The 26330-nt window shown below is 42.6% G+C and overlaps 1 protein-coding gene across 3 annotated transcripts in view; it reads left to right on the forward strand.

Moving 5' to 3' along the window:
* PRMT8 (protein arginine methyltransferase 8) overlaps nt 1-26330 on the forward strand; it is a 97202-nt gene that overhangs the window by 25770 nt on the left and 45102 nt on the right. For all 3 annotated transcript variants that reach the window (XM_053225731.1, XM_027074066.2, XM_053225730.1), the window contains one exon: nt 15300-15485. In XM_053225731.1, coding sequence (XP_053081706.1) covers nt 15300-15485 — 186 coding nt within the window. The remainder of the gene's footprint in view (nt 1-15299; nt 15486-26330) is intronic.

Here is a 26330-nt window from a genome sequence, read left to right on the forward strand (position 1 = left end):
TTTGATTTCTAATTGAGGTGTTTAGATCATTTATATTTAATGTAATTATTGATGCTATTGGGTTCAAACCTACCATCTTGCTATTTGTTTCTATATAGTTTATCTTTTCTTTGTTACCTTCATCCTTGTTTTAACCTTTTGGGGGAGGTAATACTTGAGTATGATTTCATTTTATACCCTTTGCTGTTTTTTTTGCCTATAACCTTTTGTGCTTTTATACAGTGGCTGCTTTAGAGTTTGTATTATACATATTTAATTTATCACAGTCTATCTTCAGGTAATATTATAGCACCTCACATATATTATAAGAATCTTATAAGAGAGCACTTCCATTCTTCCCCTTCTGGCCTTTGTGCTATTGCTATCATACATTTTATTTCTATGTATGTTATAAATATCACAAGACATTGTTTTTTTTAAACAGTCAATGATCTTTTTAAAAAATTTATTTACTTTATTTTAAAAATTTAAATATTTATTTATTTTTGAGAGAGAGTGAGTGAGGGTGGGAGGAGGAGAGAGAGGGAGACACAGACTCTGAAGCAGACCCCAGGCTCTGAGCTGTCAGCACAGAGCCTGATGCGGGGCTTGAACCCATGGACTATGAGATCATGACCTCAGCCAAATGTTGGACACTTAGCCAACTGAGCCACCTGGGAGCCCCTTCAGTCAGTGATCTTTTAAGGACATTTAAAGAAAAAGAACAAAGTTCTTTTGTATTTACCCATTTTCAGAGCACTCCATTCTTGGCATGGATCCAAATTTCTATCTGATATAATTTTTCTGCCCAAAGAATATCCCTTTAACATTTCTTATAGTGTGGGCCTGAGGATGATGGAATCTTTCAGCTTTTGGAAGTCTCAAAAAGTCTTTACGTTGCCTTTATTTTTAAAGATATTTTCCCTGGGTATAGAATTCTAAGTTGATAATTTTTCTTTTTTCTTTTCGGTACTTTAAAGATGTTGCTGTTCTGTTTTCTAGGCTGTGTTGTACTTATAAGTATTTATAAGTTGGCTGTCATTATATTTTTTGTTCTGTGTATAACATCTCTTTCCCTCTCTCTGACAGCTATTTTCTATTTATCAGTAGTTTTAAGCAATTTGATTATTATTACCTTGGTGTAGTTTTTCTGCCTCAAATTCACTTTCTTCAGGGTTGGTTGAGGTTTTTGGATCTGAAAATTTATGGTTTTTATTATATGGAAAATTTCAGCCATCATTCCATTATTTCCTTAACTATTTTTCTGTTTCCCCTTTCTTTGGGTACTACAATCACATGTGTACTAGGACATCTGAAGTTGTCCCACAGCTCACTGATGCTCTGTTTAACTTTTTAAAAACTATTATTCAAGTATAATTAACACACAGTGTTATATTAGTTTCACATGTACCGTATAATGGTACAACGGTTTCATACATTTCTCAGTGTTCACCAAGATAAGTGTACTCTTTGTCCCCCTCACTTACCTCCTCCATCTCCACCCACCTCCCCTCTGATAGCCAGTTTGTTCTCCGTATGCAAGACTCTGGCTTTTGTTGTTGTTGTTCTTTTTTTCCCCTTTGTTTGTTCATTTGTTTTGTTTCTTAACTTCCACATATGAGTGAGATCATACACTACTTGTCTTTCTCTGACTCTCTTATTCCACTCAAGATTATACCCTCTAGCTCCATCCATGTTGTTGCAAATGACAAGATTTCATTCTATTTAACTTATTTTCAGTATTTTTTCTCTTTGTGTCTTATTTTGGATAGTTTTTATTGTCCTGTGTCAGGTTCACTAATATTTTCTTCTGTAATATCTAATCTGCTATTAATCTAATCCAGTGTATTTTTCATCACATATAATTTTTATGTCTAGAAGTTTAATTTGGGTCATTTTTCTATCTTTCATGTCTCTACTTATCAGGTTTAATTTTTCATCTCGTTTCTTGGACATATGAAATAGTTACAGTAACAATTTTAATGACATTGTCTACCAGTTCTGTCACCTATGTCCTTTCTGGGCTGGTTTCACGTGATCAGTTTTTCTCCTCATTATAGGTAGTGTTTTCTCACTTCTTTGGCAAGTCTTTTAATTTTTGACTGAATACCAGACAGTATGTAATCCAGACCTTGAGACATTGTTGGGTGCTGAGTATTTTTTGATATATTGTACTTCTAGGCTTTGTTCTGGAATATGGTTAAATTACTTAAACAGTTTAACCCTTTCAGGTCTTGCTTTTAAGTTTTGTTTGGGGGAATTAAAGCAGTCTTTAGTCTAGGGCTAATATCCACCACTAAGGGAAAAATAACCTCTTCTGCATATTCATGAATTATGAAGTTTTCCACTCTGGCTTGGGTGGACAAGAAGTATTCCTGCCCCTGTGTGAGAAACATAAATCAGTACCTCTGTCTTCTCAGTACTTTTTTCCCCTAGCATCAGGTAGTTTCCTCACATGCATGGTTTAACCCATCTCAGCTGAAGGCTTGAGGGGGATTCTGTCCAGATCACCAAGACCCCTCCTCCCTTAGTCTTCTACCCTCCAGTATTTTGCCTTGCAAACCTTCACTACCCTGATGTCTTCAGAGTCCTGACTCTGTCTCTTTCACTAACACAGATTTCTAGCAGGTTTCCTACTGCCTACTCTGTAGCTTGGATACTCACGCTAGGTCATCATAGGATTCACTTTTTTTGTTTGCCACCTCAGGGATACAGTTTTTCATTGCCTGATGTTCAATGTCTTAAAACCTGTTATTTCTTATGTTTTATCTGGCTTTTTAACTGATCATGGGCATTGCCTGGGAATGCTTTTAAAAATCCATATTCCTGGAATCTGTCATTGGCTAATTTCAGCCACCATTGGAGGAGTGGTCAAATATATACTGGATGGTTGATATTGTTCTGTTTCTAGCTGGAATGCCAGTATTTTCAGTGCAAACTTGCATCAGAATCTCTGATTAAAGGAGTCAGTTATTTATGCTAAGGATCTGGGTGGAAATACATTTATTTGAAGTAAATGGGTTTTCTAGAACTAGATGGAAATTGTCTGGGGGGGGGTCCATGGAAACCAGATGAGGATCTAGATGGTGTGTCTGTGGTCTAGACAAACAACTTGTGATTTTCTTTCTGACGTGTGTCTGTAGCGCACTTTTCTTCAGCCATCAGCTTAATGGCCAGATGATGGGGCCTGAGGCTCTCTGAGGGTCAGCTCTGGGGTTTAGACCAGCTATGCTGTATGGGCTGAATCTGTCAGTCAGCTTCCCTGAGCCACAGTATCATTAGCTGCAATTCTGGCCTTGAACTACTTGGTGTGAAGAGATTGTTGGGAAAATGTCTAACAAATATGCTTGAATCTGTACTTGAATGCACTTATAGTCTGTACAGATGGAATTACGGGTGCTTAGTAAATTCATTCTGTATTTGCAAGATATATTCTTCTAGAAATCCCAGGAGACACTTCTTGACAAAGACATTTGGAGTACCATTGAACTTTCCAAGGAGTGTTGAGTATTATTAAGATCCTGATAATTATTTTTCTCAGTTTTGTCTTTCTTCCTGCCATCTCTCCACCCTTTCAAGGGGAATGAAAGGTCTCTGATTACACGGTGGGAAGAAGCCTCCTTCACTCCACTTTCATAATATATTTATGAAGGGCAACATTGACGCAACTGAAGTGTATAAGGATACTGTAACCAACACATCTTTATTGAGCCCCAGGTCTGTGCCAGGTATTAAAGGAGAAACAATAACACATCAGATATGGTCACTGGCCTGGGGGAATTTACTTCTTGGTTGTAGAAGCAACACCTACAATTATGAGACTATTTGTCAACAAAATAAAACAAAATGTAACCAGTAGCTTCATCAACAGATGCCATATGAGTTCAGAATAGGAGTAGAAGAGACCAGGTGTCAGGGACTGGAAAAAATGACTGATTTTCCACGACGGCCTTGTTCCTAAAGATAGCAGTTGCATAATACTCAGAAAGCTCCAAGGAAGGGGGGTAGAACAGAGCCTAGTGAGTGGACAGTATGGAGGGGGAGGACAAGAGTCAGGCAGGCAGAAGAACAGAATGCTAAGGGTAGCCAAAGCCACTGTGTCTAGTGCCAGAGCAGAGCCCAGAGAACATCCAAAAATAGCACAAGGGCATAGATTCAGATTGCCACAGATGGAAGTGTCACATACTCTTTCACTGCACATTACAATTTCCTCCGAATATTTATACACCCAGCATCTTTCAATCATCATAGTAGGTTTGTAAAGGAATCAGGACACAGAACTGTTGTCATTTGACAGAAAAGGAAACTGAGAGTAGGAAAGATTAAGTTGTTTTTGCATAGTGACCCAAACAGGGCAAGAAAGAGCCAAGACCAGAATCCACAGATGCACTATCTGTACAACTTCTGCCTGATACTCTTTGCCTCTATAGATGACTCAGCCTAGAGTGCAGACCCACAAACCATCTCATGTCCAACAGGGACAATTTGACCCAAATATGAGACTAAAGCTTAGTCCAACTCTGGGAGAGGTTAGGGTGTGAGGACATTGGCTGTGTCTTTCTGCACATTTGCCTGTACAGGAAAGTGGAGAGAGAAGCCAAGTGCTTGGCGACCTCTTTCAAGTCAAAAGAGAGAAAAGGCTCCTGTTGCCTTGGGGAGGGAAAAGGGAGGAAGTGGAGGGGAAGTCTGCTTTTTAAGCCCATTAAGGAGGAAGAGCCAGGAGGCAAGCATCCAATTAACCTGACATCTCTTGCAGCCAAAATATCTGAGGATATAAGAAGAGAATTTAATATGTGGAGGCTTGGGAGAAAAGTGACTAATAGCTGGAAAACAGCCCCAGTTTATTTAAAAAATAGGTCAGGCCCAACAAATCCAATAGATTCCTTCCCAGCAGTTACTGATCCAGGCGACAGAGGGAGTGCCGTGTGGGTGCAATGCCATTTTGATTTGAAGCAAGCACTGCTATTGTACCACAGACAGCCAGGGGCTGATGGGAAGCACGCAGACAGTGTGCACAGCTGCCGAGGACTGCCCTTTGAGTTGAGCCACATCATGACCCTGGCAATGCCAGCAAGGTAGGGACTGGTCCAAGGTCACCTAAGACTGAAGGTGAGAGAGCTCACACCCAATCCCAGCTCTTTTGCTGTGGGAGCTAAGGCAGCCTTTCTTCCAGGTGTCCTTGGCCTGGCTCTGACATTGGGGATCACAGTGGCACAAAGAGTATGCCAGGCTGGCCTCTGGGGGCTGCATTAGGGGTCAGAGAGTAATGGAGAAGGCAAGTAACTGTCCTCAGCTCTGTCTGGACCAGGATTTCATAGGCATCACTGGGGGAACTTGTTAAATGTGCAGCTTGTTGTGTTTTGTCCCCACAAGCTCTGAGATCAGACCCAACAAATCCAATAGATTCTTTCCCAGCAGTTACTGATCCAGGAGACAGAGGGAGCAAAGGCATTTTGATGGCATGGGTCTGGGGTCGGGCCTGAGACCCATCCCAAGGTGGTTGATACATATTTTAACAGAGAAACACTGTCCTAAATCAGAGTCACCCAGATGGTTTCCTCAGAACATTAATTTCCAGAGATGTTTATAGATGTCTCAGAAAAAAAAAGATGTCACAAATAAATTTAGGAGCAAAAGACACCCTAACTCCCTCTTGGAGATTCACAATTCATTTTAGCAAATTAACGATTTAAAAGTACTGCAATTAAGAAATCTCTTTCAATTTTTCATATATACATATATTGAATCATTATGGTGTACCTTAAACTTACACATTATATGTCAATTATATCTCAGTAAAGCTGGAGAACAAAAAGAAAAAAAAATCTGTTTAGCTTGTTTGTCCAAACTTGTTTGACCATGGAATCCCTTTTCTAGGAGTATCTATTCTGTGGAATACAATGTGGGAAAATGCAACTCTAGACTAGTGGAGCTCAAACTCTGTGATACATCAGAATCACATGGAGGCTTGTTGGAACAGATTGCTAAACCCTACCGCAGAGATTATGATTCAGTGGTTTCTGGTAAGGGCTGAGAATTTGCATTTCTTACAAGTTCCCAGGAGATGCTGTTGCTAGTGGTCTGGGGACTAGACATTGAGAACGACTTCCCTAGACCCCTTTGTAAGTCCTGGCTCATCCAAACGTCCTGCCAGGCCTCCTGGCAATGTTCCTTAGTACAAGGCATCCCCCCCAGTGAGAGAATGGGGACTGAGAATAGTGGGTGACAGGACCCGAGGGAAGGCGAATCCAGAGAGAACAGTCTCAGAGGGAACTTGAGTCTAAAGGAATAAAGCATGTGAAGATGGGCTCTACCAAGTTATAGTCAGGGACACTGTGAAACAGGAAGGTCCCAGTGGGTGACAGCAGCTGATACTCTGTGACGTGCATCAGTGCCTGACCTTGCCCCAGGGGGGTCTAGAGAAAGTATATGCCTTTAAAGAGAAAACTCTAGTGAGGGACATGAAGGTGACTGTTGACAAATATACAGACCAAGGCACCCTGGAGGGCCAGGTACAAGAAGACAACACTGTCTTGTGGGACCAGCAGCATCTAGATGTTTCTTCCCATCTCCCAGACTCACAAGTTTATGATTCCTAGGACGAGAAACCATGATCTGGGGCTATGTACTCTAGCATAGCACTTCCTTCTGGGGAGGCTTACTTTGACATTGCTTCCCTGGGAACCATCTTCAGCCCAGATGATAGGGAACATGGGTAGATATGAGGGTGGAACCAGGATTGTTTTTGGCCAAGGCAGACACGAGAGCTATACATTTTTGGTGTGATCTTTGGTATGAGTAGGAGAGGTCCACATGCCCACCAGAGCCCTTTCTGGCCTTGCTACTGCCGGACTTTCTACCATTAAAATGTTCTCCTTTCAGTTAAAGCTCTGGTCCCTATCTAAAGGCAGACACAGTGCTAGAAGAGCTCACTCTAGGCAATTACCTCACAGTCTTGTGAGTAAACATTGGGATGGAGAAAGAGTGTGAGGGTCTGAGGGTGACCCTGGGACAGGGGCCAGATGTGAGCATGGGCTAAAAGAAGCTGGGAGGGAGACAAAGGCATCTGGGAAGAAGGATGTAGTGAGACCTGGCCAGGGAGTCACCCCACCTCCCACACCATCTTCTACCCACCCTGCAGTGACCCACCCTTTGCAGTCTGTCCACCACTCCCCCCCATCCCGCCCCCATGGGACTTCAGGCCAGGCAGGCTGCTGCTAAGGACAGACGACTCAGGTTAGAAAAAGCTCTCTTGACATTTGGAAACAGAGCAGGATTTGGCTCCTCCAGTGGAGCCTCTTGTTCTCAGGAAAATCGTTTTTACAGCTTGGGCTGGTGCCAGTAAGAGCCATTTATAGCCCAATGGGCTTGGGTTAGCTTCAGCTGCCTGGTGCAGAAAGTGCTGGTTTCTCTCTGCCCCCTGCTGCCTAGCTTCCCCCTCCATATTCCTTCACCTCCATTCTCCTTCCTTAAGACCTCTTTCTCTTACCCCCTCCTTACCCTTTTTCTATTTTCTTGAAGATTCCAGTTCTGGGTTTACCTGTGTGACCCTAGACATATTCCTTTGCTTATGTGGACTTCAGCTTCTCCTTCTCTAAAATAGAACTTACTATTGACTGCCTTTTGAATTCAGTTACCTTGGAGAGATACTTACCTGTGCCTACCTTCATGGAACATTTTCTTCTTTTTAGTCATTGCCTTGTTGACCTTCTTTCTCTCCCCAGAACTGGGCGTGCTGTTTGGGCCAGCTTTGCCACCCATTTCTGAGGACAGGGCTCCTAGCAGTAGCTCAGTTAAGCTTGGTGTGACTGAACTGAGCTAACCACAGCATCGGTGTCAAAAGCATCAACTCTGGTGTCCAACAGATAATGGTTCATATCTCGGCTCTGTTACACCCTAGCCCTGGGCTCAGACAATTGACTGAATTTTTTGAGTATCAGTTTCTTTGTAAATTTCAGTTATTCATTCAGTTATTATGAGGATTTTAAGATGTGGTATTTGTAAAGTGCTTAGCACATTGCCTGGTTCACACTGAGCCCTCAATCTATGTTAAGGATCATCATCATTATCATCACCTATCACTCACCCTTACTTTCAGATGGAAGTCGAGTTAGGTTAAGAAAAATAAAGGAAAAATAAAATCTCTCACTGAATCCCTACCCCTGCCTGTGGAAATCTTAGCTACCCTTTGAGGACCAGTTCAAATGCTACTTCTTCAGGAAACTATCCTTCTTTTTAAAAAAAAAATTTTTTTTTAATGTTTGTTTATTTTTGAGAGAGAGAGAGCGCACAAGCGGGGCAGGGACAGAGCAAGAGGGGGACAGAAGTTCCAATGCAGGCTCTGCGTGCTGACAGCAGACAGCCTGATGTGGGGCTTGAACCCACAAACAGGGATATCATGACCTGAGCTGAAGTCAGACGCTTAAGTGACTGAGCCACCCAGGTGCACCAACTAGCCTCCTTTTGATATACAGCTTTGGTGTTTCCTCCAGCTTTGGTGCTTCCACAACACTTTATCTTTTTTTTTGTTTTTAAGTTTATTTATTTATTTTAAGAGAGAGAGAGAGAGAGAGAGAGAGAAAGCACAAGTCAGGGAGGGGCAGAGAGAGAGGGAGAGAGAGAATCCCAAGCAGGTTCTGCACTGTCAGTACAAAGCCCGATGTGGGGCTCAAACTCACGAAGCATGAGATCATGACATGAGCCAAAGTGGGACATTTATCTGAGCCACCCAGGCACCCCAACCCTACATCTTATCTCAGCATTTAGTGGGGCCTGGACCCATTCATCCCAGTGGAATGGGGTGGACTAGGAAGATCATACTGGGGAGAAAAACTGCTGAAAACGCCCCGGGAAAGACCAGGCCTGGAGGCAGATCACAGTGTCTGAAGAGTCCCAATCAGCAGTTAGCACTAAGAGTACAAGGCAAAGTCACAAATCCTGATGGTGACAGGTGACTCTCAGCAGATTGGGAGAGCAGTTGGCATTAGGAAGCCTTCTGCAAAAGCATTGCCCTGAGCCTAAGGCCCTTGGGAGGAGGTGGGAGAGCAAGGCAGGGCTTGCTGTATGCATTGCAGCACCAAGCATCCCACTGCATCAAGGATAGAGACAGTGGTGCAGGAATGGTTACCAGCACCAGACATCAAGTCGGAGAAGGCAGGGCTGAAGCATAAGCCTCACACTGCAGGGCTAGAGGGGTTAAGATGTCTAGTGGGAAGGAACTTGGGCACAGGGAGAAAATTGGAGCTGTGACAGTCACAGCTGCAGAGAGACTGATATGCTGAGGCTGGGAGTCAGTCTGGCCACTGTCTCCTACTGTGATTCCCAACCCTAGTTTGCCCTCTCAGCCAGTATATACAAGATGATTTGAAGTTTGAAGGCTGCCTTCACCCAGAGCCTCTGGTTGGCCTATGGAGGAGTCAGGGCTTCTGACTTCCCAAATGAGCTCACCATGGTCCCCCAAGGCCCACCCCCTACATTGCTCAATTCTTTCCAGGACACTGGAAGGTAGGCAGATGTGTCAAAAGCTGGGTTTTCTGAGCCTTTCCAAAGGACCTTTCTTTGTGGTGTGACCAAAATAAACTTTAATAGCTTCCACAGACACACCTGGCTTCCTATGCTGGCTCCTATATGCCCATATGGGGACCTAGAGGGTTTGTATGCATCTCTGTTCTTTCACAAGACCTGCACAGTGCCTTGTTACAGCAGATGTTTGGTCAGTATTTATGGGATGTAAAACAACACCCCCATGTAGCTGAATGCCTAGAGACCATGGGCCACTGCTGTTTCCCACTCTTGGGACAGGGCACACCTATCAGATAATGGGATAGTGCAAGTCCCATATGCGAGAGGCTGAGCTAGGCTGACAGCCTTTGGGACTAGGGACTGGTCCGTGGTGACCTCTTTGTCTTCATTGTTTGACCTGTGGTTATCGAGGTGAATGGCCCCCCAAATCCATTCACCACCTTGCTTCATGAATGCAATGCATGGTGCATGGTAGACACTTTTTGTAGGTTGGCAGATGAGAAAAAGGTTTTAGGAATCTTGTAGAAAAGGAAACCTTGGAATCAGAGCTAAGGAGTGCAGAAGGATCTTATCCTGATCATGTATGCTGCCTGTACCAGCTAGGATTTTTTCTCTTCTTAATACCTTTACATAGAGTAAAGATTGGGGTCAGCTTCATGCATGGAGCTTTCTTCAGCTTTAGAAGTGACTGCACAGCTTCCTAGGCATGGTGTCCTTCTGGGTAAGTGAGGCTAGATAGAGGTCGTCTTTGCTTTGGTACCATTGACTGGTCACTGGAGTGTAATGCTTGGATCGCACATCCTCAGATGAGGGCCAGTCACAGAAGTAACTCCTCCCTAAGCCTCTCTCCCCAGGTCCCCTGGTGCCTCCAAGGTCCTCAGAGAAGGAGGCTTCCAGCTTCTCTCCCTGGCCTAACCTCATTCCCCTCTACCACCTTCCCTGGGGGGCTTTCTCAAGTGAACCCTTTAGCCTTTCTCTGAGCAGAAGGTTTCCACCCAGAGTGTCAGCCTCAGCTTCTTTCCAGAGGTCTGGGATATTTTTTTTTACCAATATTATTACGTTTTGCTGTTTTCAAAATAGTACGTGTCAATGGCATACATTTTTGAAAGTATAAACAAGCACAAGAAAGGAAAGAATTAACTGTTTGTAATCCAGCACCCTGTCATAATTGCCGCCAATTCTGGTGCCTTCCTTGAATCTCCCCTCTTAACACACAGGCATGAATAAGTTTTAATTTTAAAAATGTGATCACACTATCTATTCTTCTCCCACTTGTTCTCCTCAGCCCACGGTTTATCGTGATCACATTTCTCTTATTAACCACTCTTCCACAATATTATAAGCAGCTGTATAGCATTCTGTTGTGTGGATGTACCACAGTTTACGTAAGCAGTTTTGTTTTGTGGAACCTCTAGATTGACTCCTATTTTTGTGTTGTCTGCCATGATTCTTTCCTTAGGATGAATTCCAAAAAAAGTAATTACTGGGTTTAAGGATTTGTGCTTTTAAAGACTTTTAACGCATTTTTATCAAACTGCCTTCCAAAAAAAATCCTCTCTAGAACTGTATGAAAGTAACTATTTTTTCTGCAGCCCTTAAAAATGCAGTGTTTTAATAGTTTCTGGAGGAGTCAAGCTTATTTGGTAATTAAAAGTTTTAACTTTTTGTTTTAATTTGAAGCTGCCTGATTTCTAGAGAGATTGAGGCAGAGAGAGGGAGACAGAATCCCAAGCAGGCTCTGTGCCATCAGCACAGAGTCCGATGCAGGGCTTGAACTCACGAATGTGGGATCATGACCTGAGCTGAAGTCAAAAGTTAGATGCTTAGCCGACGGATACACCCAGGTGCCCTTTCTTTTCTTTTTAAAAATTTTATTTGAGAGAGAGAGAGAGAGAGAGAGAGAGAGAGAGAGAGAGAGAATCCCAAGCAGACTTCAAACTCAGTGAAGAGTCTGATGTGGGGCTCGATTCCACAACCCTGGGATCATGACCTGAGCTGAAATCAGCCATTGGACACCCAACTGACTGAGCCACCCACGCACCCCTCGTGTTTATTTTCATGTGAATTGAGTAGAAGATCCTTTGTCCAATGCTAAATGGAAGATGTTTGCCTTTCTCTTATAGGTTTATAAGAGCTCTCTGCATATTAATGATATTCACTTTTGTCCATATATGTTAGACATGTACTTCTCAGCTTATCATTTGCCTTTCTATTTTACTTATGATATTTATTAACTGGAACTGCACTACTCTCTGCTTGCCTGACATCTTTTCTTAGATGACTCAATGATATTTCAAATTTCACAAATCCAAATGGAAACTCATTATCCCCCCCCATCCCACCTGCTCTTCCTGCTGACTTGCTTATTCCTGTTAATGTCGCCACCATTTTGCTAGTCACCCAGACTTGAAATGTTGAAGCCATCTTGGGTTCCAACGTTTCTCTTTCCCCCATATCTCATCAGCTACCAACTCCTGTGGATTCTATTTCTGCAATTTCTCTGGCAGGCAGGCCCTCTAATACAACAGTGTTCAGGTTATCATTATTTCTTGACTGGACTTTGAAAATGGCCTCATAATATCATATGCCTCCCCAATCCCCAGACCCTTGATGTGACATTTCTCCTCCTTGCCCCACCTGTACACTGCCACCACATTAATCTTCCTAAAGTAGAGCTCAAACATAGAACTCTCTGGTTACACACCACCAACAGCTCCCCATTGTCTTGTATTTAATTACAATCTCTTAGTCTGGCCTTAATTTCCTTTCAATGGAATCTCCCACTATTTTGGCCAAGTTGCTCCTCAAACAAGCATGCTGCTTTCCCACCCCTTTACATTTTTGTTCAAGCTATCCCCTTCTCTCAGAATTTCCTCCCACCAGCTCCACCTACCAAAATCCATTCAGAAAGCACTCCACCTACCCCACTGCCTATCCCAAGCGCTTCTGATTTTTAAAATGGAAGTGAATTCTCTCCTTTGAAACCCCTACGACAATTTGCTCAAGCTTCCCTTATAAAGCAAATCCTATTCTATCATCTAGTGGAGCCCTCAAAGGTCTTATATTCCTACCAGAAATCAGAGACCTTTGAGGGCACTCTTCTTATATGTCTGTTCTTCCACAGGACCTGCACAGTGCCTTGCTGCAGTCAATGCTCAGTAGGTATTTATGGAATGAAAAGCAACATCCCCAGGTAGCTGAATGCCTAGGGATTATGGGCCACTGCTGTTTCTCACCCCACTCCCAGCCTCCTGGGACAGGGTACACCTATCAGCTATGGGCAGAGTGCCAAGTCCCCTCTGCCAGAGGCTGAGCTAGGCTGACAGTCTTTGGGACCAAGGACTGGGCCACAGTCACCTCTTTATCCTCATGATCTGTAGTTATTGAGGTGAAAGGCCATCAGATCCACTCATTCCTTTGCTTCATGAATGCAACGCATGGTGCGTGGTAGAATGTAAATTGGCAGCTGGGAAAAGAAATCTCACAGACCTCATGGAAAAGGAAAACTTCAAATCAGAGTTGAATGGCAGCTAAGGGGTGCCGGAGGCTCCTGGGACCCTGACCATACATGCTGCCTGGACCAGCTAGGACTTTTTCTCTCTTTAATATATTTAAATAGAGTCAAGATTGGGGTCAGCTTCATGCACAGAGCCTTCTTTAGCTTTAGAGGTGACTCTGCAGCCAGCACGGGAGTATGCAATTGACACAGTCTATTTTTAGCCTCCCAGAGACCGTGACCAACATCCCAAGCTGAGGGTGGGCACACCTGCTGCATTCTAATGAAGCAGCCCCGATTGCCTCTGCCAGCCAGCCGGGATCTCGCCGACCTCAAATCTGATGTTGCTAAACTGGGAAGTCTGCTTATTTCCCAAAGGCTGTAGCCTAGATACACCAGGAAAATGGGACCATTACACTCCCCTGAGCTCACTGTCTTCCAGCCCAGGGCACAGGGCAGTCTTGGGGCTGTATGAACAGCATAATGAAGAGATGGAATCCCTTGGGTTTCTTGATCTTGCTCTGTCCTAGGGTCTCCCTATTTCCCTTGATGGGAAGAAGATTAGTAAGTCTGAGCTGATTCGGCTCACAAATGAGAAAATTGAGGCACAAAGCAGGGAAGTGTTTATGTAATCTGAATAATAATTATAATGGTAACAATAATAATAATAACAACAACAATAGAGCTTACTATTGCAAGGCAGTGTTCTAATGCTTCATGTACATGAACTCACCCAAACTTCTTGACCACTCTCTCAGATGGGTTTTGTCATGATCTCTATTTTATGGAGGAGGAGACTGAGGCCCAGTGATGACAAATGACTTCTAAAGGTCATTTGTCAGCCACCAAACAGCAGGGCTGTGTTTCAAAGCCAGGCAGTGAGGCCCCAGGATTAACCATGACACCTGCCTCTCAATATCTATTTTTAATTTTACTAGAGGCAGGATTGGGATCCAGGAGTCCCAGAAGACCAACTACTGGATAGTACTTCTTCTCTATTTTTAATTTTTATTTATTTTTAAATTAAATAAAGTTATTTTATTTTTGAGAGAGATGGCAGTGGGGGGGGGAGGGGCAGAGAGAGGGAGACACAGAATCCCAAGAAGCTAACAGCTGCTAATAGCATGGAGCCTGATATGGGGCTCGAACCCAAGACACTGTGAGATCATGACCTGAGCTGAAATCAAGAGTCGGACGTTCAACCGACTGAGCCACCCAGGTACCCCACTATTTTTTAAACTTCTGTCCTGCTTTGAAACCTTTGCTGTGCTGCTCACACACCTGGATTCCTACACTCCAGGGAGAGAAGTTTCTTCTCCTGGGATGACTACCCTTCTGCAGTCAAGCTGAAATTTTGGGCCCCAAAGCTCCCTGAACTTCTTCTCTTTCTCCCCTTAGCCTATAGAGGAAGAGGGCCTGGCTGGTGATTGGCAGCTGCAGTGGGGTATAGAGCCAGGCTACATGGTGGGGCTGGGAACCCAGAAAGAACAGTGATTGGTTGTGTGCAGGCAGGAGGCCACCATCAGTGTGGGTATTCAAGCTCAGAGTAAACTTCTGCCAAAGTTCAGAATAAAGTTTACAGAAGCCAGGAGGGAAGACAAGAGGTGTGAGACCCCAGAACCTAAGATACCTGCTTCTGTTGGTGGGGAGGGAGGGCAAGTGCTGCCTGCTGGGGGAGAAGCCCAGAGACTCATCTAAGCATGCAGGTGGGACTCAGTTTAACAAACACCTATTATGTGCTAAGCCTTTTTATAAGCCCTTCACAAATACAACTATTTAATCCTCAGGATGACTCTAGGAGATGGGGATCATTTTATTCCCCTTTGAGAGATGGGGAAACCAAGCCACTGAGAGGTTAATAATTTTGCCTAAGATTGCATAGCTCAGAAGTGGCAGAGCTGGATTCAAGTTTCAGCAGACTGGCTCTGGAATCTACACTGCAGCCACCATGCTATGTGACGCTATACATCTTGCCCTTTAGTGAGTGTTCGCTATTTGCCTATTGTTGTCCTCATTTAGCACATATGAAAACTAAGATCTGGGTCGGATCAGGTCGCCTGACTATTAAGAGATGGAATTAAGTTAAATGGACGTCTTTTTTGGCTCCTCAGTAGCATGGCACCTCTCCATAAATCATGGCCCTCAGTGGGACTTCCAGAAGGGTCCATTCATCCCTTAGGAGTGGCTGCTGTGGCAGACTGGAACCCCTGGGCTCAGGGAGGGGAGGCAAGCAGGGGTGACATCTCAGAGGGCAAGAGCTGGTCTCCACTGCTGACGCCAGACCCTTTATTTTCCCCCTCAGGTGAGCAGTGCCCCCCCGCAGCCCCCTCAGCCCGTCGCCCCACCCAAGCCTGTGCAATGTGTCCATCATGTCTCCACGCAACCCAGCTGCCCAGGACGGGGCAAGATGTCCAAGCTGCTGAACCCAGAGGAGATGACCTCGAGAGATTATTACTTCGACTCCTACGCTCACTTTGGGATCCACGAGGTAAACCGTGAGGAGCTGGTGGCAGAACAGGGCAGCTCAGCCCTGCTGTTTCTTCACTGTCCTCTGAGGCAGCCTAATGTGTTCATCTGTCTACTGTCTTAAAGTGGGTTTTCCTAGTGGCTCAAGGCCTCTGGCCCTCCTTCCCTCCTGTGAGCCTCTCTGGGAGAAGGTCAGAGCCAGGCCCAGAGCAGGTGAGTAGCTGAAAGCATGTGTCTGTGTGTTTCTCAGCCAGAGAGCAAGGGGTGCTTAGGGTTTCTTTGTTTTATGGTCCAGCGCCTGTGTCTCTTCTTGACCCTAAGTTCAGGTGATCCAGGCGGACCGATGTCCTTGTTCTAAGTCCTGGCTCTGCAGGAGATGCTCTGCAGCTCGAGTCCTAGATGCTGAGAGGACCTCCCGGAGGCCATGACATCAGTCTTTAGGCAGGCATGAACATGAACCCTTGGGCCCTAGACCAATGAGCACCCCCAGGGGAAGAAATGCAGGAAGCTTCCTTGAAGACCTGGCCCAGGTCTGTCACCCTGATTGATTCTCAGGAAATTCTTGTGTCTAAATGCTTGCCTTATACCACAGCAGGGAAGATTTATATTAGCTGTAGAACAGAGCAGAGCTTCCTAACCAGAAAATTCCTGGCTGGGGTTGGGCCCCTGCCCCCATCACCTCCAGCATTTTCCTAAGCCAGTCAGGTTGCAGAGTGCTTACTCATTAACTGGGTGTTTATTCAGTGCCAGGCATTGTTCTAAGCACATCATACGTATCATTTCATTTAGTCCTCCTAAGAACCCTATGAAGAAAATATTTCTATTATCCCCTTACAGTATGAAGAAATAGTGAAAAAGGAACGAAGCCTTGCTTGCTTTGTAAATGCATTTTCAAATAAGTCTCAAAGTTTCTGTTTCAATCAGATGCTTCTGTAAGCCCTCCCTATATCAAAATGTCATTGCCAGACGAGTGTTTAAAAATAATAGCCAGCACTTTTTTCCTTTTTTTTTTTTTTTTTTTTTGAGTGCTTACAACATGCTGGGTGTTGTTCTGAGATTTTACTCATTTATTCCTCAGGTCAGCCCTATGAAGTTGGTATTATTATTTGCCCCCAAATTATTTGTAATTATTTGTTTTTTTAATAAGCAAAATCTTTATTATTTAGTATTTACCCCTTTTGTTTATGTTTTAACATCATATATTCCTTTAAAAAAAAAGCACATTGTTCTATATGCCACCCAGCCATCTACTTATAGAAGTAATACAAGTTCATTATAATGAACTTGAGGAATACAAGAAGATTATTAGTCCCCAGTTTATACATGAGGATGTAAGACCTTAAGAATCCAGATCAACTTACATTCCTCACTTCCTTTGCTTACAAGGTCACAAGCTAATAAATGGGAGAGCTAGAAATGAAACCTTCACATTTGGGGCCCAGGGCCTTCATTCAGAACTTCCATGCCATATAGACTTTAAAACAGGTCTTTCGTTCTTCCTGGAAATTTTGATTTTTTTCCTGCTGGTTCCTTTGCAATTCCATGTGGAGATAGAGAGTGAGGGAAGTGTTCCTCAATGAATTCTAGACTCAGGGACCTGGCCCATTCACCCGAGAGAGACTCAGGGTTTGGTCTCCCAGGAACTGCTGTCCACATAAAAGTGTTAGGCCTGGGGCCTGCAGGGGAGGAAGACTGGGTCCTGTGTGTGTTCTGGGAGTCCTGGCCCAGAAAGGCCTGGGCCAGCTAAGCCTGCCATTCTTGGTGGCTAAGATGTCATCTTTGGACAGATAAGTGAGCTGCTGTACCTTCCCTGATCCTGTTCCCCATGCTGGTGGGGATTGGAGTGAGGTGGTGCACTGAGCCCTGTCCTAGGCCTGTGAGAAGTTTTGGGAGCAGAAAGGGGGCATCTTCAAGAGTTCACCCTGTCCCTAATTCATGTGACAAATTCTAACAGGCGTGTGGCTCTGGGTACCTATTTCAAGGCAGGTTCCTAGGAAGAGATGCTAGTTCCCCAAAATGCCTCCCCTTGGGCTTGCCTGGAACCCCGCCCCCCCCCCCCCCCCCCGCCATGAGAAACCAGCTAATTATGACATGTACCAGGTGCCTGTCCTTCCCCATCTTCAGGAGCCATTCCTCCAATGGAGCCTCCTGTGACTGACGTCTGGGACACCTCCATCTGAATGGCTGCATTCTTGCTGGGCCACAACTTTGGCTCCTAGGATGTGCTCTCCTGTGCTATGATTAATCTCTGTAATTCCTTCAAGAATTGCTTCCCCTGCCTCTAACCCAGGGCTTGATGCACTGTCTGATTTTGCTAATCTGATCACTCAGGTGATGTCTGGTTAGCACATCAATGGGCATACCAGAAAGTATGATCTCCAGCAGGAGAAGACACCAAGGGTCATCAAATAAATACTATACCAGCTTTCCTCAATTTCATGTATTGATAGAAAAACCTAGTACATGAAACATTGGTAGAAAAGTAGTACATGAACATATATAAGCATTGTCCAGAATGAGCTAATAAACATGGAGTAAATGACCTTCAGGTCATATATAACATTTCTTTCCTTAGTAACCTGACCTGGAATAGTTTTAGCAACACTTTGCATCTGGAAGTACTTCTGATGCTTAGCTCAACTGACACTACTAGATTAAATCCCTCCTACTGCTGCCGTAGGCCATCTCTAGATCTGGCTTCTGGGGAAATGCAGAGGTCTTCAGTGTCAGGGTGGCTACCTAGGCTTCCTTCAACCTTGAGGCTTCCCTCCACCCTATTTGGTCTCCAAGATCATCTGGTATAAAAAAAAAGTAGGGGGGCATGTGGACGGACTCTTAACATTGTTCTTTGCAGAGACAGGGCCTGCTTGTTTCTCATTATCAAGCACCAGGGATCTCCGTTCTGTGCCAGACAGCTCGCGGTGATGCCTTTGCCTCCTCAGTCTGGACAAGACCCATACCTCACCATCCGGAGCCGAGCTGGCCGTTTGGCAGTCTTCTCCCATCATTAACAAGATGCTCACAGGGGCGGGCAGCAGCACCGCCAGCTTGCTGATTAATAGTGATCAGTGAGTGTTTAGGAAACATGGTGTGGGATGGATTGGGTTTGATTAGTCTGTGAATACGAACAAGAGGTGTCAAGTTTGGGAGAGGGCACTGCTTGGGGCTGGAGAACACAGCAAGAAGTGATTCTGGATACTTCTATACTTCCATTCCATGGCCCCATCCAGCGATGACTCTGTACTCAGCCTCCAGAAGGAAGACTGTGACATTCTGTCACAGGGCGTCTCTGAGAGGAATGGAATCTTGAACAGGAGAGGAAGTGACAAATGTGTGCCTACTGAGGCTTCTGTTCAGAGGGGAGGGGACCAGGACCATGACCTCCCAAATCTCAGCTCTGAATTCCCAGCATCTTTGACAGTTGGTCCTGGGCTTGGTTTCTCAGCATCCAGAAGACTCCCTGCCAGTGGGGCTGTGTTCCCAGCCCCCAGCTCTGGATGCCCATCCCATTCCTGGCCAGCTCTCTTCTTTTGACAATCTTGCTGCAGGTTCTTTTGAAATAGATTCTTCAGGGCCTCATTTCCCAGCAATTAGTCAATGTGCTGTCATGTGTTTAATAGGCAGGGAAACTGGGAGACAAAGGCATCCACAGCTGGGGGCTGGGAATTGTTTTCAACAAAGAGTGACATGCTCTTGTCTGAAATGTCTGGAGACTTCTTTGGGCTATTCTCTCCTAGGGATGATTAAAGCAGGGGTGGAGAAAGGGGAGAGAGTTTCCCTTTTGATGGGTCAATCAGGGGAAGCCTTGCTAAGTCACAACTCTTCTCCCAGGACTTGTACCTTTGGACCTAACTCCTGTGGTCTGGAGCCTTAGAGGGAAGAAGGGGTCCAAGAAGTGATGGAAAGCATTGAATCAAAGGTGGGATGCTGGGAACCTCTTCTTTAGCAACAACAGAATCTGCTGAAGTACTGGACCAATCTAATTCCAGCAGGGCAAGCACTAAGGACTTCCAGCTATGGCCATGATGACAAACCTCCAAAAACTTTGCCATTATTTTGCTTCCATTCCTCAACTACTGCTCACCCTCAACTGTTTCCTTGCATGGATAAAAATGGTGACAGCTGTCACAAACAGCCGGAACTAACACTTTTGTAACACTTACTACATTTATTTAATCATCACAACAACCCAATGAAGTAGGTACTGTTATCATTCCACCTTCAGCAGGGGAAATTGAGACAGGCTAAATGATGTTCTGGGTTAGGGAGCTCAAAAGCATGGGATCTATGAGTTGAAGAAATAGATGTGAATCAATTTCTAAGACTGATAAAAACAACAACGAACCAGCAACACTCTGTATTGATTTTCCCAAGCAATAAAACCACATATGGAACAGCTACTGCAATTGGAATCTCCAGCTGATGATGTTTATGATAATCTACAGTCACTCTCGAAGATCTGCCTCTGTCTTCTGCACAGGCAAACAGGTCACTTAATTGGGGATGTGGGTCTCCTGGAATTGGTGTCCTGAACTAATGGGTCTCATGGAATTAGTGTCAGTTCAGATCCAGGGTCCAATGATCCTCCAAAGTTTGTTTACTTTTCTTTCTCCAATGCAGTCACACTGTACTGTGGTAATGGCTGCAGATCCTCTTGGTGAAGACTTGAAAAAAGATTAACAATATCCATTTTTGGCAATGTAACAAGGGTTTTCTTCATGGAACGTGGCCTTTCCTTCATTCAAGGGGTTCTGGTTCTGTTAACTGGCTCAAGTCTGGGAATCAATTGAGGGGCATGACTCTAGATTTTGGCAATTCAAAACAGACCTCTGTTCACTGGACCTATAATTTTTCTGCTTACACAGATCAAGTAAGAATTCAGTATGCTTCCCATTTATTTATTTTCTAGAGACACTATGATCTCTTTTCTAGAGACCTATGGCCAACACCACATATCTCTGAAATCAGACTGTTACGCTTTGGCTCCAAGCCCTTTGCTGTAACCACACCCACCTAATATATGAAGTTGAGTGCTGTGGTTTGACCTGAGCCTCCCCAGAATCCCAGGTTGATATTATTCTTGTTGCATATAGGGATTTAAGTTTGATGGTAGCAGTTCCCGTTGTAATTTATGATCTATAGGAAAGAGCAATCACAGAGGTCTTTAAGGTTGCTGGACTCCCTTTGCAAATTTATTTTTCATAGCTGTGATGAAAGGTCTGTTCTTTGGCTTTGGTGAGTAGGCCTCACATGACAAATACAGTCTAACATTCCAATCTTCTAAGCCTTTGGATACCGTCCTCTTCAACATATCAACGAAGTTCAGCATTTCAAATTTCATTTAGAGAAGGGTAACCCTAGGTCCATGTTTCAACTACCCAACTAAATCAACTGTTAGAGACATTCTAAGCCCCTCAAGCTAAAACAGTGAATACAAAATTTCTGCTTAATGATCCTGTATTGATAAACTTGGCCCCCATCCAACTTTATCCCTCCATGTTGATCCCACAGCCTTCATACACATCCCCATACATATTTCCCAGGATTCAATCTATATAAATGGGAAATATAATGTAGCTCTTTTGGTGTATATCATACCTCCTCATGAGTCACATTTTATACCTCACGCTTTGGGGTTTGCTTAGAGTTGAATCTTGTTATATGGTTAGCAGCAAAGAGGGCAGGGGTAGGTCCTGAGGAGAATCAGTAGTACCTTGCAAGCAACTACCTCAAGGTAGGCCAATATGGTTCTTCAGGGAAAGGAAAACTAAATCCCTCAAACAGGGGTGGAAGATACTTCTATTGGCAAAGAAGATTCTGTAATTTAGGAACTTCAGGCCCTGCTTTCATCATATGTTGTCTATGTGTTCCAATTCCAATTTTCAAGATCCTGTTCCTTCCCAACAGATGCCTCACTTTAACAAAAGAGGCCTTGCAAAGATGGGAATGCAATTTGTGTTGTAATCAGGTACTTGCAGGATTAGACTTTGGATTTAGGTTTTAGAAATCTTGGCTCTGGCAGGGGGCCTGGATGGCTCAGTTGGTTGAGCATGTGACTCTGGTTCTCAGTTCAAATCTTGATCTCAGGGTCTTGAGTTTGAGCCCCACGTTGGGCTCCATGCTGGGCATGGAGCCTACTTAAAAAAAAAAAAGAAGAAATCTTGATCCTGAACCTACATGAAATGTTTTTGCTTGTGTGTTTGTTTTTCCCAGAGAAGTCATAGAACCTTTCAGGTGCTATACTCAGACCCTGAGCTGTGAATTTAAACCTCTAAGGTCATTTTCTTTCTCCCAGTTTTTTAGAACAGTTAGTAACAACCAACCAACTAACCCACCCATTATACTTCTCATATTAACTAAAATGTTCTAAGGAAGCAAATGCTTGCTCAACCAGAATCTGGTTTCCATAGGTACTTTATTAGAGATATGTAAGTAAAATTTAAGTAACTCCTTTGCCATTTCATGTTATTGATGACAAGTGCCCTCCTTATCAATGGCAACAGGGTCATTAGTGCCTCTCTAACAGTTTCCAGAAAACTCAAAACCTATTCAGAGCACACATCCTTATATTCAGGAGATATTCTTGGTACCATATTCTGTATCAGTCAGAGTTCAACTATGGAAGTAGATTCAGTAGGAGATATATATATATATATATATATATATATATATATATATATATATCTGTATACATATATGTATATATACGTATGGCTCATGTAATTGTGTAAGGCTATTGTCTCCATGTCTGATATGATGCTTGAGCTTGAAGTCCATAGGGCAGCTAGTCAGAAAGAAATATGAATGTAAAATAGGGGGAAATCAGGACTAGCTAGAACCAATATGCACAAGCTTGAACCCTATGAGGACAGACCAAAAGACATGTCCATTCTATTGCCTTTGACTTCCGTGGTGGGCCTATCTTATAGAGGCTGGGCATTTTATCATGAAGCTAAACACACACACCTGGCCCAGGAGACAAAGAAACTGAAGAAGGCCCAGCTTCTGCTTCATGCCAACAAAGCGAGCCAACACATCATCATTGACAAGTGTGCACTACAAAATGATTTCTGCCCCCCTTCTACCTTCCAAATCTCATAAGAATCTTCTTTGGGACTCACTTTAGCTGGTGACATAGTAGAAAGAGAATTATGGAAATTCAGAGTAGCCTGGCCAAGGTGACACATTACAAAATTGTCATACACGTGTGCACAGAGCATTAAAAACATCAGGCAAAATCTATAGGACTAGAGGGAGAAAAATACAAATCCCCAACCATGGTTAAAGATTTTTCTAAACACTTCTCTCTTGATAATTGATAGAACAAATAACCACACACAAAATTAGTAAGATGTAGAAATCTGAACAATTCAATCAAATAACTTGACCTAATTGGCTTTTGTAGATCATTGCATTCTCAAGGTAAAGAATACACACTTCTTTTAAATACACATTGAAACATTCACTAAGATAGATCCTATGCCAGGCAATAAACAAATCTTAACACATTACAAAAGATTGAAATCATGCAGAGTATGTTATTTTGATCATAATGAAATTGGAAACCAAAAACAATAAATTATCTAGATAATCTCTAAATATTTGAAAATTAAGCAGCACTGAAAATAGGACCAGAGAAGAAATAACAAGAGAAATTAAGAAATAATTAAACTGGGGGTTTAGTGGGTTAAATGTCCAACTTCAGCTCAGGTTATGATCTCATGGTTCGTGAGTTCAAGCCCTGCATCGGGCTCTGTGATGACAGCTCAGAACCTGGAGCCTGTTTCAGATTCTGTGTCTCCCTTTCCCTCTGCCTCTCCCCCTCTCATGCTCTGTCTCTTTCTCAAAAATAAACCTTATAAAAAATTAAAAAAAGAAAATAATGAAACTGAATGATAATGAAAATACAATGCCATGGACTGAATGTGTCCCTCAGTATTCATATGTTGAAATCTTAATCCCCAGGATATTGGTATTAGGAGGTAGGGCCTTTGGGAGGTAAGTAGGTCATGAAAGCGAAAGTGGAGCCCTCATGAATGGGATTAGTGTCCTTATAAGAGGAGACATGACACAAGAGTCCCAATAAGTTAAAGAAGAAGGCAGAAGAGTAAGGTCAGAGTTAGAGAATGAGATATGATGACAATGGAGGCAGAGGTTACACTGATGCAGTTGCTGGTTCTGAAGGTGCAAGGAACCATGAACCAAGGAATGCAGGTAGCTTCTAGAAGCTATGAAAGGCAAGGGGATGGATTCTTTCCTAGATCTTCCAGAAGGAACACAGCCCTGCCAATACCTGACAAGTCCATGAGAACTGTATGAAACTTCTGACCTCCAGACTGTGTGATAGCAAATCTGTGTTGTTTTAAATCACTAAGTTTTTGGTAATTTGTTACAGCAGCAATAGAAAACTAATACAGTCTCCTAAAAGCTCTGCTAAGGTTATTTTTTTGTTTGTTTGTTTTTTCCTCCATATTTAAATACTTATTTAATCTTTAAGTAATGTTTTAAATCCTGTGAGGTTTTGGTCCAGCCTTATTGTCTTACAGATAGTTAGGCACTGCAGCATCATTTGTTAGATGATCTATCCTTCTCTCACCAAAATAAATTTACAAAGTATTCTTTGAAAAATACAAAGATATAGGAAGGCTTGCCTTTTCACTCTGCTCTCCACCATGTGAGGACACAAGGTAAAGATGGTCATCTGCAAACCATGAAGCAGGTCCTCACCAGACAATGGATCTGCTGCCTCCTTGACCTTGGACTTACTAGTCTCCAGAACTGTGAGAAATAAATGTTTGTTTTCTAAGCCACCCAGTCTATGGTATTTTGTTATAGCTAGAAACAGACACATGAAAATTTGTGGAATGTAATTAAAGCAAAACCTAGAGGGAAATTTATAACTTTAAATGCTTTCATTAGACAAAAATAAAGTGCAAAATCAATGGTCAAAGCTTCCACTTTATGAAGCAGAGAAAACAAATAAAACCCAAGTAAGTTGAAAAAAAGCAAATAATAAAGATGAAAGCAGAAATCAGTGAGGTAGAAATAAAGCAATAGAGAAAATCAACAAAGCTAAAAGTTAGTTTTTGAAAAGACTAATTAAGTCAACAAGCTCTATTTAGACTAATCAAGAAAAAGATGAAATACAAATTATAATATAAATGAAGAAAAGGACATCATTATAGATCATATAGATATTCGACTGGTAATTTGAGAATATTATGACAATGTTATGCCCATAAATTTGATATCTTAGTTGAAATGGATACATTTATTAGAAAAACACTTTGTCAAAACCGATCTAAGAATGCATGGAAAACTAAAACAGTCCTGCATCTATTAAAAAATTGAATCTTCTGGGGAGCCTGGGTGGCTCAGTTAGTTAAGTGTCTGACTCTTGATTTTCGCTCAGGTCATGATCTTGCAGTTCATGTGATTGAGCCCCACATTGGACTCTGCACTGAGCTTGGAGCCTACTTGGGATTCTCTCTCTCTCTCTCTCTCTCTCCCCCTTTCTCCCTCTCTCTCTCCCTCCCTCTGTCCCTCCCCCACACATATGCTTGTGCTCTCTCTCTCTCTCTCTCAAAAATAAATAAACATTAAAAAAATGGGATCTTCCTACAAAAATGGCTCTAGGCTCAGATGGTTTTACTAGTGAATTATATGTCAAATATTTAAAGAAGAAAAATACCAATCTCACACAAGCTTTTTCAGAAAATATGTGAGGAGAGGACACTTTCTAACTTGTGTCATAAGCTCAGTCAGCATTACTGATTACCAGAGAAGGTAAGAGAAAATTACAGATTAACATGTCTCATAAATATAATAGAAAAATCTGCAACAGAATATTAGTGAATAAAACCTAGCAATATTTAAAAACGATAATACATTATGACAAGATGCTGGTTCAACATTTGAAGACAATCTATGGAGGTCAATGCATTATCTGAATGAAGGAGAAAGGTCACATATCATTTTAATAAATGTAGAAAAAGCACATGACAAAATTAAGTGCCAATCATGATAAAAGCTCTTAGCAAATTATAAATAGAACTTCTTCATCTGAAAAAAGACTCATAGAAAGCCTACAGCAGACATTATACTCAGTGGTGACATTTATATATTATTGGAACAAAGATGCCGGCCTTCTATTTTATTGAATGTTTTACTTCATGGCAGTCCTTGCCAATGCAGTAAAATAAGCGCAAAAAAAAAAAAAGAACAAAAAATATAAGACATATAGATAGGAAAAAAAGTAAAATTGTCTTAATTCACAAGTGAGAAGATTTTTTTACATGGAAAAACAAAGGAATCTATGGAAAATCACACTAGAATTAGTATATGAAGGGAGCAAGTCTGCAAAATGCAAGGTCATATGTAGAGAGACATAAAACAATCAGAAAATAAAATTTTAGAAAATCATATACAGTATCATAAAATAAAAATAGTTGAGAATAAATTTAATGAAAGAAATGCAAGACTTCTAAAATCTGTAAAACATTGCAGAGAGAAATTAAAGAAGACCTAAATAAATGGAAGGCTGTATCAGTGTTCTTGGATTGTAAAACTCAATATTGCTAAGATATCAATTCTCTCCAAATTCATCTATAGATTCAGTGCAATTCCAATCAACTCCAGGAGGCTGTTCTTTGTGAATTAATAAGCAGATTCTAAAATGTATATGGAAATGCATAAGATCTAAAAAAAAAACCAGAATAACCTTGTAAAATAACTAGGACTCACACTACTTTCTTTTTTTTTTTTAATTAAACATTTTTTTAAGGTTTATTTTTGAGAGAGAGAGGGACAGAGTGTGAGCGAGGGAGGGGCAGAGAGAGAGGGAGACACAGAATCTGAAGCAGGGTCC

This window comes from Acinonyx jubatus, chromosome B4 (assembly GCF_027475565.1).
Source record: "Acinonyx jubatus isolate Ajub_Pintada_27869175 chromosome B4, VMU_Ajub_asm_v1.0, whole genome shotgun sequence".
NCBI classification, from domain to species: Eukaryota; Metazoa; Chordata; class Mammalia; order Carnivora; family Felidae; genus Acinonyx; species Acinonyx jubatus.